The 15323-nt window shown below is 39.6% G+C and overlaps 1 protein-coding gene across 6 annotated transcripts in view; it reads left to right on the forward strand.

Moving 5' to 3' along the window:
- The window catches only part of SLC7A11 (solute carrier family 7 member 11), a 59569-nt gene that overhangs the window by 18311 nt on the left and 25935 nt on the right, over positions 1-15323 (forward strand). For all 6 annotated transcript variants that reach the window (XR_007203817.1, XM_048304726.1, XM_048304725.1 and 3 more), the window contains 2 exons: positions 49-148; positions 3306-3350. Coding sequence is in view for 5 of the 6 variants with exons in the window: in XM_048304726.1 (XP_048160683.1) it covers positions 49-148; positions 3306-3350 (145 nt within the window). In the remaining variant the exon portion in view is untranslated. The remainder of the gene's footprint in view (positions 1-48; positions 149-3305; positions 3351-15323) is intronic.

A 15323-nucleotide genomic window follows, 5' to 3' on the forward strand; every position in this document is an offset into this window, starting at 1 on the left:
TATGACCAAAGATCTTATTTTTTAACATTTTTTTTGTTGATGTTGCAGGAGAAACACAGCACTTTAAAAATGCCTTTGCAGGGAATGATGCCAGTGTTATGGGATTACCACTTGCTTTCTATTCAGGAATGTATGCCTATTCAGGCTGGTAAGTGGATGAAATTTGTACGTATTTATCCTGAAAACAAACACTAACATGCTCTAACAAAGACATTTATTTATATGAAGCAATGAGTAGCACATTCTACATCTTTTGCTAGGGTATCTACATCATACAGCTAGGGTAGTTCTCACCACTGTTCCATATGCTCAGTGGTTATAGTGCAAACAGCTCTACAAAGGAAAGATTTTTCAATATAAAGACATGCACTGACCACCAAAAAAATCACACTACAAGGAAGGAATATTCTTCATTTTTCATGAAATATTTTAATAAAAGGATAAAAAGAGTAATGAAGCTTTAATTTTTTGAAGAAGTCAGTAATTATATAAAAACCAAATCTGTGATTCTGTTACAAACCTGTATGGCCCTTAGCCTTGCTTTATAAAAGCAGTATTTGACAAGTAAGAAGCAATGAGATTGGTGTGGACCACAAAATAGAATAAAAATCTCTAGATTTTTACACTTCTTGCTCTGAGAGATTTGGGCCACACTTAACGAGAAGTACAACTGGCTTCCACAGAAGTCAAATGCGATTGACTGTGAGGAAAGGTATGAGAATCTATCTTCAGGTATCCTGCTCAGAACTTTCAAGTTGTTTCTCTCTTTCCCCTCCAAAGTATATGGCAGCTGGTTTGAAAGGTGCTGCTGCTTCTCGAATCTGCCTTTACAATTTATTCATGCTCATGAGGGCTCCACATTTTGCAGTGCCAAAGGGCTTTTGCAGCAGCAGCGTGGGGGGAAGAAAGCAGACTACAATGCACAGAGTGGGCTTAGTTTGAGATAGCTTTGTCTGCAGGTCTTCCCTTTGCTTTCCAGAGCCTCACAGGCAGCCAAGTTCTTTACCTTGCACAAAAGGCGAGAGCTGAAAGATAAGGGGTTTATTTATTTAGTTTGGAGGGACAATGGGCTGAGCATTGGAGTTCTCTGCCCGTCTGTAACTCCCTGGTTGCAGGAGCATTATAAATCTGCACACTGAAGTATGAACAGAACTTTATATATTAAATGGCAGCAGGGGAAGAAACCCAAGAGAGTCCAAAGCCTTTATGTGGGATAGATATGAAAGAAAAGAGCCTGGCATTTTGAAGCCTCAAAGAAATGGAACTGATTATGAGGACAATCTCTACTTTCTTCCCCATCTCTCCTATAACTGCCTTTGTCTCTCATATCCATACATGTGATGGTTTCTCACTTTTTAAATATTAGGCTAAATTTTTGTATGAAAGCAATTTTAAAAGCTCTTTAATATTGTTCAGAGTTTATTTCCTGCAAAATGCTTCATCAAAAATACTGTTATTCTGTTGCATCTTTCCCATTTTTCACATAACAGTTCAAAGCCTTAAAATAAAAATAATGTCTTTTTTTTTTTTTTTTCTCTTTACACCTTCTGACTTTTATTTCAAGGTCCTTATTTTCCACTTACAAAAGAAATTAGCAGGAAAAAGACCTAATTTGGCTTGTGGTTCTTCCCAGCTCTCTATTTTTCTTTGTCACCAGCTAAAATTCATCACCTTAGAGCACGGAGGAGCAGATCATTAAGTGGAGTGTCAATATCCTTGCACCATCAGTTTCATGGGGCTAAATCAATACAATTAGCTGAAAATGAAGGTGTGTTGCAAGTGTTGGTGATGTGTCCTAGGATGCAGGCAGAATTTTATGCACAGCGCACAAGACTGTTAACTTTTAATGATAACAGCTTTGCAGAAAAGAAAGACAGTATCTCTTCTGTGTGTGGGCTCATCCTGCCAAGAGCAATTGTAGACTATTGGGTATGTAAAATGCTGGGTGAAAAAGGACAAATGAAGAAAAGAATGCAAGGAAACGTCTTTGCATCAATAAAAGGACTGATGTTGGGCTATCATAGAATGGTTTGGGTTGAAAGGGACCTTAAAGATCATTTCATTCCAACCCCTCTGCCATGGGCAGGGATACTTCCCACTAGACCAGGTTGCTAAAAGCCCCGTGCAACCTGACCTTGAACACTTCCAGGGATGGGGCATCCACACCTTCCTTGTGCAACCAGTTCCAGTCCCTCACCACCTCACTGTAAAGACTTTCTTCCATATAGCTAGCCTAAATCATCTTCTGTGCTCTATGCACTAGAAAGTTTAAAACCTAATGCTGAGGTTTTTGCATAAGGTGACAAAGAATTTCATGCTCAGTCACAAAATCACTATTTTTAAAAAGCCATGAGCCAGCGTTAACTCATTCTGCTAACCCAGTTCTGCTCCAAGACTTGTGATGATGCAAAGCTTCCAGACTTTCTGCCAAATCAGTTACCAGTTGTTTATTCACTGCAGCACTGCTGGCTCAGGTGCCATTTATCTTTCTGCAGAAGAGCAGAAGGCCAGCCTAGGCACTGTATTGACTGCTGTGTTTAATTAGCCAAGATCTGACTTTGGGCCTGTCTCCGAGCCAGGCACAATTGTGATCCAGCCAGGCACAGACCTAGTGCTAATAGATGCAGAACAGAGGGTTCATTGACCTTGAGGCTTATGGTTGCTTTGTATGCAGGGCTGTGCCTGGTGAGCAGTTCTATGAATTCCCATACAGAGCTGTGTCTTGAATGCTGCTGCAATATGATCAGAGTGCAACCTGTACTGGAGGTTGTGCATGAGCATGCAGAGCTGGCAGCTTGTGTTTGAGATTCTGTGCAACAAACTAGCGTGAAAGTTCTTGGTTTAGGAGGGGTTTTTCTAAGGCTTCATTTATTTGTATTGTTAAGAAGCCCTTGCTGAGTACTCTGATGAGACTTTTTGCCAATATAACCTGCAACTGTAAAAGGCAACAAGCACAAATGGAATATAAAGTTTACACACGTGTGTGTGTATGTATGGAATTAGGGTAAACCATAACCTGCGTAATATGTCAGGGAAAAAAAAAAATTACACACTGACTTTACATAGTTATTGTCTTTGTTTTTCCTGTTTTGCTGTCTTTTCTAGGAATTCCCTTCCTTATGTGGGGATGAGGGAAGGTTAGCTATCGCTCTCTCCTTAATCCAAACACGGGCCCGCAAAGTCACTGTAATTAACAGCAGTGCTTAACTGAAGGCATCTTCTTGATTCTTAGTGAAAGAAATACAGAATAAAAATATAAGAATATAAGAATAAATCTTATAATACGTTTTATAACTGTTTTCTAGGTTTTACCTCAATTTTGTTACCGAAGAAGTGGAAAACCCTGAAAAGTATGTACTTAATGTTTTGCTTGACTTTTGGAAAATGATTGTGAAATTTAAAATAGTATAGAAGTAGTGATCTTCAGAAGTTCTGTGTGCTGGTCAAACTGCTTGCCTTCCAGCAGATCCGGTATCTATTTGAATTGCAACTGCTTGAAGATTTTCTATTTTTGGTCTGTTGTGACCTTGTTATGTATTCTGCTTTTACATGCACAGAAAGCACAAAATTAAGTAGATCTCCAGGGCTCTGGTTGTTCCCCTCAGGATACAAGTAACTATCAGTGGCTCCTTTCAGTGGAAGTCACTGGTATCCTGTCAGGGAAATCTTGCCCAAGAAACTTATCTACTGCAATATTTGTCAGTTTTGCTGTGTTTAAATATTAATAAAATACTTAGTTCTACTTGTTTTAGATGTCTCAGAGATGCAGGATCTTGAATACACATCACAGAGCATCCAATCCAATTAAACCGAATAGGGGATATGGATCAAAGCCTGTTTCCAACTGGATATGAATACTCTCACATCACCTGCCTGTAAAACATGGAAAGAAAAGTTGTTCTGTTAGGGAGAGTTTGATTTGTTCCATCTATTTTGGTAGATATGTTTTGGTATGTGGGGCCAGTAATAAAAAACTATTATCCTTTTCTAAAAATTAGAGAAAATATGCCTTTTCAGATCAATGTTTTCTTTGAGGAAGAGTAACTATTTACTTGATAAATTAATGGCTAAATATAATTTTCTTGGGTTTTTAAAATAAGATAGCTGGCTGGGTACCAAATTACTTATTGTTTTAAAATGACCCCCTGCACTGCACACTCAGATAATACAAACCTGAGACATGTAGGGAAAGAAAACCCCAAGCCATTGATTGGGTGCACGCAGAAATCTTTTTTTTGATTTGTTCAAAGTCTGAACCAAACCCGATGCTGTTTCAGAGGCCTGAAAATTGTTATAAGGAAATGGATGATAAAACATGAGGCTGATAGACTGGCAGATTTCCATTGTTTCAGTGACTTTGAGGTGTGTTGTGTGTTAGCAGGCTCTTTGATGTGATCAGGACATGTAGACTGAGAACTGAGTGATTGGAATCGGAGACCAGACAAATGCAGGTAGAAAATACTGCATTAATATTTATGACTAATCGTTATGACAGATACCTATATACAAATGGGTTTTTCACCGGTAGTCTTAAGTTCTGATAAAACACCATTTTAGGAGCTGTGCTTTAGTAAAAGATGATTCTGGATGTATTTAAAATGTGTAGATGTGGCACCTGGGGACATAGTTTAGTGGTGGACTTGGCAATGATGGTTTAATGGTTGGACTCAATGGTCTTAGAGGTCTTTTCGAACCTGAAGGCTTCTGTGCTTTGTGTCAGTGGAGAGCAGCTGGGTAAAGTTTCCCAGGCCTGGGACACACATGAACTCAAGCTGGATGATCTAGGGTTTAACTACCAAGTATCTGTGCTCTTTATAAAATCACGGGAAGTAGACATTAAAACCAAAAGACAACCTACAAATTTTTTTACTTTTGAAAAATTGTTGTATGACAGAACGACTTTAAATGTGAAACTAAACAAAGGAGTAAAGGGATTCTGGTCCAGGACATCTGCTGCTTCAGGAAATTCTGGAGAGATAGGAGCCAGAGTCTTGGTGGTGTGATCAAATTCAGCTAGAAGCAATATAATTTGTAAATTATTGTGTGGTTACCATCTATATACTGTGTGATGTTTCTAAACATGCAGATGTCTACACCCTTTGGGACTTTCCATACACATCTGTGTCTCTGCAGTTCTCTCAACTGGAATTCTTGGAAATTTTCACTGTAGCTGTTTTGATATATATTGAGGTTTTTTGTGATTTGAGTCAGAAGAGTTCCTATTTTTGAACATTTTTCTCTGCTGCATAGGACAGAAAAGCATAGTTCCTCTTTTTTTTTTTTAAGAACTAAGCACCCCTTGAAGCATGATATATCTCAGCTAAGAGAAGTGGTGCTGGTTCAGTTCTGATGGTTTTTTTCCATTGCGGCTGGGATGTCAGGGAAGAAGACTCTGTCTTTTCCCATCTCGGGAGAGCTTCTCTGTTCTCTGGGTTATCCTTGGAGAACTGCTGAAGTTATTTGTGCTGCTAGTGAGGATGTTGTGCTAAGGGCAAACCACATAACCTGGCTGGTTTAGGGTATTCCAGGATGGCACTGGAAAAACCACCTCAATATTACATGTGCAATGTTATCATAAGGCTGTTAAAGCTTTCCTTCATCACTCTTCCTCTTGAGGCTGCACTTTGAGAGGATGAGAAGATGCCCAATTTTTACAATCTCCATGCAAAGGTATAATACAGAACAGAAGAAGGTGGGATTTTAAAAATTGCTAAAAAGTGGCAGGTGATGCTGGGGCAAATAAATTGTTACTGCCTGTGCTGACAGAGACTGCTGCACCACCTGTAAATGGGGATTCTGGACTCCCTTGAGCTGAAACAAGCAATTAAATGAAACATTTGGAACATTTTTTTTATCTGGTTGCCACCTGTGAATGGCTCTGTTGGAAAGATGTCCTTCTGAACCAAGGCCTGCTCCACCATTGTTCCCAAAGCTACAGGGCAAGGGAATAGTATGGATTAATCTCAGTGGCAACTGCCTCAGCTCCCACTAAATCCAGTGCAAATGTTAGATGAGCCACTAATTGTCCTGCTGTTGTAGGCATTTATTAGGACACAACTGTTTGTTTTGTTTTTTTTTTTGTACCTTATAATGCTGTCTTTCATTCTTGCTGTGAGCCTTTTGTTAAAGATTGCACTGAGCAACCTGGTCTAGTGGAAGGTGTCCCTGCCCATGGAGGGAGCTTGGAGCTACAACTTTAAGGTCCCTCCCAACCCAAAATATTCTGTGATTCTACTGTTATTGTACTTCTCTGTAGATACGATGTAGCTGATTTTAAACAGGAAGAGGAAAGTGCAGGCTTGAACCACTTAGAGCCTGTAAGAACTCCAGATGTGCAATTTGTAATGTTTGTCAATGGTTAGGGATGCAAATTACTTACAGTAAAAGAGGTGAGCACAGTGAGGTCTTCTGCCCTGCACCTGCCAAAGTAAATATTTGCCTGAAAATCAGTCACAGTTGTGCATTTCCAGGTGTGTGACAGCTTTGGAAGTAACTGAGGTGAATGATCATCTCCATCCCCATGTGAACCAGCAGGCTGCAAACCCCCAATGAATGTACCAAAGGGATGTGCCAGGTTTACACTCTAGCAGAGAGTGGGGATGGGGCTTTGAGCAACCTTGTCTAGTGGAAGGTGTCCCTACCTATCGCAACAAGATTGGAACAAGATGATCTTTAAGGTCCCTTCCAACCCAAACCATTTTATGGAGGTGGGCCCTAGAATATATCCTGAAATGCATAGGAAGGTGGAAACATTTGATATTAGACATTAAATTTTCCAGATAGGGATTGCATTTCTTTATGTGATGTATGGCACCAGGAAAACTTTTTGGAATATGGCATGTGTCATTGGGAATGCAGGAGAGAGGCGGGGAAAGGGAGATGCTTGTGCCCTTGCCCAGTCCCCTTTGTGCTCCAAGCAGCTGTTTGTAGAGGCAGGAAGGGCTTCAAAGGCTGTGGGAATCTGTGGAAGTGCAGCAGCCTGTCCAGGCACAATAAATTGCAGACTTAGGTCCGTAAGTATAGATAAATACTCTGGGCCTGAGGCACTGAGATGCCGAGGCAATATGAAACCCTAGATAGGAAGAGCTGAAACAGAGACTGTGGGAATGAGTGAAGCAGGGAGCAAGCACCCTTTACATTACAGAAGGGAGAACAGAAAGGCTTTAAAAAAAAATTTCAAAGTGAATGTCATTATTTTTGAACAGAGTTTTGGAAGTAGTGTTAAATTCTCACTTTGGAAATGCCATTGTTCCTTCTTTTGTGTAAGGACATTATTATAAACCCAATTATCATAAGATGTAAAAGTAGCTGTTTCTGTCTCTTGCTAAATCCCCTTTTGTTGTCTAATTTTTAAGCCTGAACTCATTTCTTTATTCCTCTTTGTTCAAGTGCTTCTCTCATGCAGCTATTAGTAGGACCTGAAGAAACATGAACTTAATTTTAGAAGAAGCTATGGTTGCAGTGTTAATGTACAATTTTTTAAAATAGCCTGAAATAATTTTATTATCAAGAATATGTGGAACAACATTAAAGTACGACAACAAATTTATTATCCTTTTTTTGAAAATTATGCTTTGCATGTACATGCTGGGTGAATAGCAATTTTTGTTTGAAATAAAATACCTAAATAATCCTTGAAGCAGAACTTCACCAAAACAAACTTGTGCAGCCACATCACATGCAGCTTTGATCTTTTTGATTTTCTTGCACTATAAGGATCAGCCTCAAACTGAGGTCTTATTGTATTGCATTGTCTAAATATAGGTGAATGAAGGAACAGCCAGGTGTCTGAGAGAGTTTGTCACCTGAAAGTTGACAGGAGCTATGTTGTCTGGAGCAGCAAATTTAGAGGACTAGAAATCATGCATGTTGAACTTTCAGACTCAGTTTTTGTACATAGCCTTTGTTCTCATCTGTATTCTTGAGCACCCACTATGTACTCTCAAGAAATAGGCTGATTTTTTTCAGTCAAGACACTAAAAGCAGCTCATGCCCGAAGGGCTTTTCCCTCTTCCCTTCCCAGGCTGAGTAGAGTCCAGGATCAGTGCTATAGTTCATCAAGAATTTTGGCGGCCTCCAGATAAGAAGATAACACAGGAGTGTTTTCACATCATAGCAACATCTTCAGAGCCTTGTCAAAGTCAGGGCCAGATTGTGTCAGATGCCGGCCAAAGAGAATCCCACTTTAACAAAATTGTGCTTCATCCTCACTCTGAGTAGATGATTGGCCTGAATGCTTCAAGTTGTGAAGATTAGGCTTGAGTTGAAAGACAGAGAAAATATTATTTCACTTTAGGGGGAGGGAAACTTAGACTCAAATTCCCTACTTCGAGGCAATCTGAGATCAAGTGGGCAACTAGAGAGAGGTGTCAATTTATAGCTCTTGTTTTACTAAATAATTTTATTTCTTTGGCAGTATAGGTTTTTGTTGGTGTTGTTGAACGTAGGAAATATTTTTCATTTAGTGGACAAAAATAATAGAATTTCAAAGGATGTGGATTCTGAAAGCATTTTATAGCATGGATTACTTTGCAGTTGCAGTTAAATACAGCTGCTATTTGGCATAATCCTTTTTTTTCCCATTTCTTTTCCCCTCTCCCTTATTGAACCACATCATTTGCAAATATTCAATTTCTGTTTGTAAAATAACTTTGGCCCAGCCCAGGCAATCTGTCACTGTTTAAAAAGTTACACAGTGGGAAGAACATATTATTGACATGTATAGTGTTTGTAAGTGTGATCTCAGATTGATAAATCATGTCTTGTGCTGTTGAAAAACCAAGAAGTGAATTGCTTTGCTATGACCTTCAGGTCTGAGATTAGTCAGTTTGTCTATTAAATTTTTCCAGTGTTCTTCTTACTTCATTCATTCCTTTTTCTCCAAGGCACCGAGAAAGAGTAGCTGTATAGCAAGTCACCAGAGCTTGATGTCATCAGACATTTTGTAAAATCAGGATATCAAAATGTTTGATATAATCTATTTTTATATTGTTTTTAAATAATGTGAATGTCATGTCTAGCTCATGTGTGCTACCCATTCATTCTAATTACGGAGTCAACTTTGCATCTATGAGGACTGAGTGAGAGAAAAAAGTATTAGGGGTGTTTTCTTCAGTCTGTCTGAGCATTATAGAGATGCAGATGGATAAGAGGGGAATGGTGGCTAAGATGCTACAACTCTTCCAGGTCCCTTGTTACTCGTAGCCATCTGATTTTTGGCCCTTTGCATTAAAATGCAGCCCTCTACCAAGGTCAATCAGAAACTTGAATTGCACTGTTGCTCCTTGTTAATCTAGCTACTGATTAGGGATCAGATTCCTAGTAATAAAAAGAGTAAAAAATATTTTCAGTGTTGAGAGGATGCAAGCCTTTGCTATTTCTGCCTCTCTGCTTCTTACATATTATTTTGTTATTTTATAATTTAATGACAAGATTTACTCTGAAGAGGAATATTAATATCAGTAATCTTAGACACCAGAAAGGTTTATCTGCCTGGAGTTTGAAAACTTTCTCGTGTCATTATATTCTACTTATTCCTAAAAGATACATTTGACTCCAATTCATTTTCTTCATGTCAGGCTACAGTGCCAAATATTCAGTCCAGAAATGATAGGATTACATTGTGATATTTTACCTGAAGATAATCAAAAGAGACAAATGCTGATCTTTCCAGTATTTTTTAAAGTCCATTTGCTCATGTGAATTCATCAGATTACCTTAAAGGGAAAGCCAGGTCGGTTAAGTGAGCATTTGCATTTTTTCCTCTGTATATTATTTGTGTCTTGGTATGTTTGTGTACCTGAATACTTATTCTTCATCATAGTGAGGATGCTCTAATTAGCCTCCCCCCAGCTATTTTTATGTCTTTTTATTAGGAGTTTTATACTTTCTAAATTTTACTGTATCTAGAAGCATTATAGTCTGCTTAAAGTCTTTCAGTTATCTGGGAAGCAACTCAGATGAGGTGTCCAAACCTGGAAGAATTTAATTTAAATTCAGCAACAATTTCTACAGTTTATTCATGCCCTCTTTAAGTGATAAAATCATGTTTTCAGATTTATAAAATCCTTTAATGGGGAGCTGAAACTGCCAAATATAGAAAACAAATTAATTTACTAACTCAAATGTACTTACACGAAACCAAGCATGCGTTTTGCTATTTGTAAAAAGTACGAAAACCATTTAATTAAGAATGTAATTCAGTAGTATTTGTGTGTGTGTGTTCGAGAGGGACAAATAGACAATTGCTAGCTCTCACGGGAGTTGACTTACCAGCATGAGACTGTTCTTAATAAAATGGTCTTTCCTTTACTTCTGCTCTCTCACTAAGCTTATTAGCTCCTTACTATTTGCATGCCTCACATCTTTGGCTCATTCATTATTGTTTCTTTTAGAAATTACTAATAATTCATTTCTGAAGCTAAGTATTTCAGTCTTGGATGCGTGTTTTAAATGGATTCAGATTTCTGAAATCGTGGTGTGGGAACTAAATTTTTTCCCTTCATAAATTTCTTTTATTCTTTTTAGTGAAAGGATGCCACTCTCGCTGGAAGTTGGAAATTCTCTTATTAGTGGGACCCGAATATTCTGAGTTGCTTTGCCTTTATTTATATTCTTTTTCCATTCCTGGTTTGGGAGATTTTAGACCAGGCTTCTCAGGGCTGCATCTAACCTGGCCTTGAACACTCCTGAGTTCTGGCTCCAACCTTTCCCCTCTTCACTCTCCATCCCACCCCCCCAGGAGATGTGCCATACATAAATGCCTTAACCATGACAATCTGTTGGTTCTGGTGACAAAAATTGTGATTGAGTCACATGTGATACATGCAAATGATTCAAGGGTTGCAACTTGCTTGTGAGCCATAATTGGGGTCTGTCTGTGATAGGATTTGGTGGGGGTCACCGAATCCACAAAATATTTCCAACCAGAGGAAGAAGGGAAACTGTCATGTTAACTGTGTTATCAGCTTGAGTTAAAATGGGAAAAGGGTCAGAATGGAATTGGAAATGGTAACCCAAACTAAAATCCAAGTAATTGGTTTCTTTCTGTTTTCATTAACTTCAATTACATTGGACTGGATTTTTGGTTTTGATAATGTGGATAATGTACTTTTGTAGTGAAGACAGTTCTTTGGCCCTGTGATATTTGAGAGCTCCAAAATAATAGCTACCATATGTAATATAATTAACTGAGGTTGCAGATTCGGTGCTTCTGTTCTTATTTTCCTTATTCTTGGCCATTGAACACAAATTCCTCCCACCACACCTGGGTGTCCCCTGTCCCACAGGTGCATTGGGTCCTACTTAACAGCAGTGCTGTGTCACAAGAGAAAGGGAATAGAGAGCACAGCTGGAAAGCACACTGTGCTGTGCAGTCTGAGTCTGGAGGAATCCAGATGTATGCAGAAAAACACTGCAAATCCCCTGCCTTGTCTTTGACAGATGCACTTTGTGTCTGAGCAGTGCTCTGAATTCACCAGAGCAATAGATGCAGGCAACAGAGGGGCTGGGAACATGACTCACTGCATGAATTCACTTGTTATATGGGTGATCACAGGGAGCAAAGGCTTTAGCAGCAGGGATAACAAAAAGACTGCAGATTTCATTGAGCATTATTCCTCTTCCTTACCTCTGCAGACAGGAAGAGACAGCCACTGTGTGAGCCTGCTGCTTTCCAGTGGCTGCATTTTTTCCTTATGCATTTAGTTAGGGACTGACCTAATGCATGCTGTTACAATCTACGATGTTCAGGGATGTGTACATGAAACGCATTCAGTGCATATTATCAGATATTTTTATTTCTTTTTCCTTTTCCCATGTGAAGTTGCTTGCTTTTTTTCCTCCTACCCCATTTTTTTGGTGCTTACATCACTGCTGAGTCCTGTGGCGAAATTCTACACCATGAGAGAGATGATCCACAGGTGCTGTATCTTTGTCACTGGCAGCTGCTTTCTAAACACCAATTTGGCATTTGAATTGGTTCAGCTGTCTTCAGGTCTTTCTATCTCCTACTTCCACTTTATTATCTTTAAATTTTAATGTAAAAAAAAAAAAAAAGAAAAAAGATGTTCTGTTTAGAAATCGACTGCAGTGAAGAGCTACCTGTGGCAAGGTTTAACTGATATGCCAGTCAATATATGTAAATCAGAAAAGAGACTGATGCAATCTATAGTGTCTGTAAAGATTTCAAAGATGTACCTTGATCATTAATTAAGACAATAAGGATGTCTTATAAAACTGCAGTTCAGAAAACTAATAATTCACTATCGAATGAAGTCAAGGCAAGGTCACTTGTATAATTGCCTGTTCTAACATTCATATTCCTTGTATAAAATGGTCCTCTGATAAAAGTCGAGCTGAAGGCCATGGAAATATTCAGGACTAGGTAAACCATGACACTAGGCAATGCAGATTTCATACCTAAACTTTGAGGGCACACTAAAGAAACATAGTAGTTGTCTTTTTCTATGTATTTTTTTTTATTTTTGTAGCCTGAATTATTATTTCATACAGAGTTAACTTATAGCACACACCTGGCATGGGTGTTGGAGAAAAGCGAGTGGGAAAATGGAAGAATAAAAATGAGTGCTATAGATGCACGGTTAGATACAGTACTGCTGTGCTGGGTTTTAGCTGTGGATATGTGTGTTGAAATTAATAGTGCTACCTCTGCTCTTTTTTCCCTAATTGTCTGATATAGAATCTGATTCTAACTCCTTTTATGTCTCAGACGTGTAATAAGGATACCACAAAGACATTAGTCAGAAATCAGGAAGGTAGTCAGCTCCCAGAAAAATCAAATCTATTCAGCAAATATAGGTAGAGGATGGAAGGAAAAAGATAAATTGCAAGGGTAGAGAGTGTAATACCATACTTCTATATATCACGGGTTTAGTAGTGGTTCTGTTCTGTTTGTGCCGTTGGGAGGGAGAATGGTAAGGCAGGGTGGGAGTACATGCTGCCTGTGGGACTGTCCCCCCTTAAGGCAGCATCTACATTAAGGCAATATTTCAGAAGCCATTGCTTTGAAATATTTGTTTCCGTTTATGTAGACTCTGTGGCTGAAGATAAAAGAACCAACTTGAAATGAAAATGACTGAATGAATTCCTTCATAATTCTGGAGACAGCTGACACTTTTTGAAGATTATTTGTTAGAACTATTCAATAGTTCTAAAAATGCATCATTGGGGCAGGATCCTGTTGCAGGAGAGATGGGTGGGAGAAGTTCCTGCAAACTCACTGGATGAGTGGACATGCAAATGCCTGGGCTGCTGTGATGCATGTCCTTATTCCTTTTTTTATCCAGGACCAGTGGAGAAAGGGGGTCTGAGCGAATCTCTTGTGAGGGGATGAGGACTGAGCAAACTAGTCAAGGGGAAGGTGTCCCTACCCATAGCAGAGGGTTGGAACTAGGTGGTCTTTAAGGTCTCTTCCAACCAGAACTACTGTATGATTTCAATCTTTTGATTTTTACAAGTGACTGCTTTCGTTAATTCACTGGGGTCAATGGAAGGTGCCATGGCCAGGTATGGGTGAGGTTTTGCTTGCAGTGTACACAGAAGGGGCAAACATATATGAGGAAGTGGACACTTAGGATACAAGCCCTCAAACAGGTTTTCCTCTGCCAAGCTGTGGGACCTCATTTGAGGAAGCAAAATCCAGGGAACTCAGCTGGAGCTTCCTGCCCTCCCTCCTGCTCCAGAGCAGAGAAGGTGTGTCCCGGGTGCTGGGACTGTGGCTGGCTGCTGCAGAGGCTCCTGAAGCCACTCTGTTTCATGAAGATTTGGTGTCTCCAAGGTGTGAGGATGTGAAAAGCCCACATGCTGGCCCCGTCTGTCCCCACAGTAGCTATCCAGTGTGTGGTGCACAGAAGATTGCTCCTCTCCAGCCCTCATGGCTCATTTTCTTTGCCAATGTGATAACCTGCTGAGTGTAAGGTTTGTTTTCCTTTCTGTTGCTGATTTTACTTTTTTTTTTTAATAATTTCTGTTTGTTCATGTGAATCATGGTTACTATGAATCAGCTCTCCTAAGGAAGTAAAACAAATGTTTATCCACGGTCTCTGGGTAGCTGGAAAAAACTGTAATCTGCTTTACCAGCAGGGTAATGTAATGTAACACAAAATATTGTAACCTTTGAAGTTTCCATTGCCCTGGATTTCCCTTCATTTTCACCAGCTGAAACACATGCAAAACTGTTCTAACATCTATTTCAGTTGCACTGAGGGACATAACAGTACCTGTACAGAAGGGTGACAGTTTCCTCTTTGTGGGGAACCTGAACTACTCAGCAAAACATTCATTGCGGGAATAAAAATTCCTTGCAAGACCGATGTTCTGCTGAAGGTCCAGAGCTGTAGAACAGAGTGTATTTTACTGGAGGGATGATGGGTTTCTCAGGGCTGAGCAGCTCTTCTCTTGGCCACAGGGAAGGTTCCATTATACATTTTCATTTTCTTTTGGTGGTTCATAAGCAGGAGGCCTGACTGAAATTACCGGAAAAGAGATAGACAACAGTGTGTTAGGGGTAGATAGAAAAATGAGTAAATTCACTAGGGTGACAAGTCCAACTGAGGTGGTTTGGAACAGTCACTGCAGCTCCACCTCACATTCTTGTCTTCGGTCCTAGGGGTGTTGCACTCTTTGGGAAAGCAAGAGTGTTTTATAGAACTTCTAGTGTGGGTGCTGCTCTGCAGGCAAACCTCTCCCAGGTTTTCTCCTTCCCACTTTAAAACTGGAACCTGGTTTTGTCTGATGTTTGAGCTTTTATTTTTGTATTTACCAACGGCATTAACTCTTGTGGAGGTGACTCAGAGTACTTGCCTTAATGTTTTGGTCTGAGATTTAAATCTGTGCTTCGAATAGCAGTGAAATCTCACTGTAAACCCCAGTCAAAACTATGAAATTCCTTATGAAATTGTAGATCAGCCTTTTCTCATGGGTACTGTCAGTGTTGGTTTATAGCCTGGGTATAGAAAAAGGGGTCTCACAGCCATTTATCCTGGTATTTGTGAAAGCAAGCCACCCCCACTACCTATGGCTAGTGATATAGGGCAGTAACAGCTACTTTAATTCATAGTGCAATGTTGTGATCTGTATGTGGTGCACCCTCTCCTGGAGCCAGAAGGGGATGACCCTCTTTTGCCACTTTTTATTGCCTTTTCTCTTTAATGCTGAGCCTCAAAAATGAGGAAGAGCAGAGTGCTAAGGCAGTGTTAGGTAAGCAGAGTGTTATACCAGAGCATGTAGCAGCATCTTGCTTTCCATTAATAATAAATCTTTTATTGGAGCACCATTAGGCTGATGCTGGCACCATCTGACAG

Source organism: Corvus hawaiiensis, chromosome 5 (genome assembly GCF_020740725.1).
Source record: "Corvus hawaiiensis isolate bCorHaw1 chromosome 5, bCorHaw1.pri.cur, whole genome shotgun sequence".
Classification (NCBI taxonomy): domain Eukaryota; kingdom Metazoa; phylum Chordata; class Aves; order Passeriformes; family Corvidae; genus Corvus; species Corvus hawaiiensis.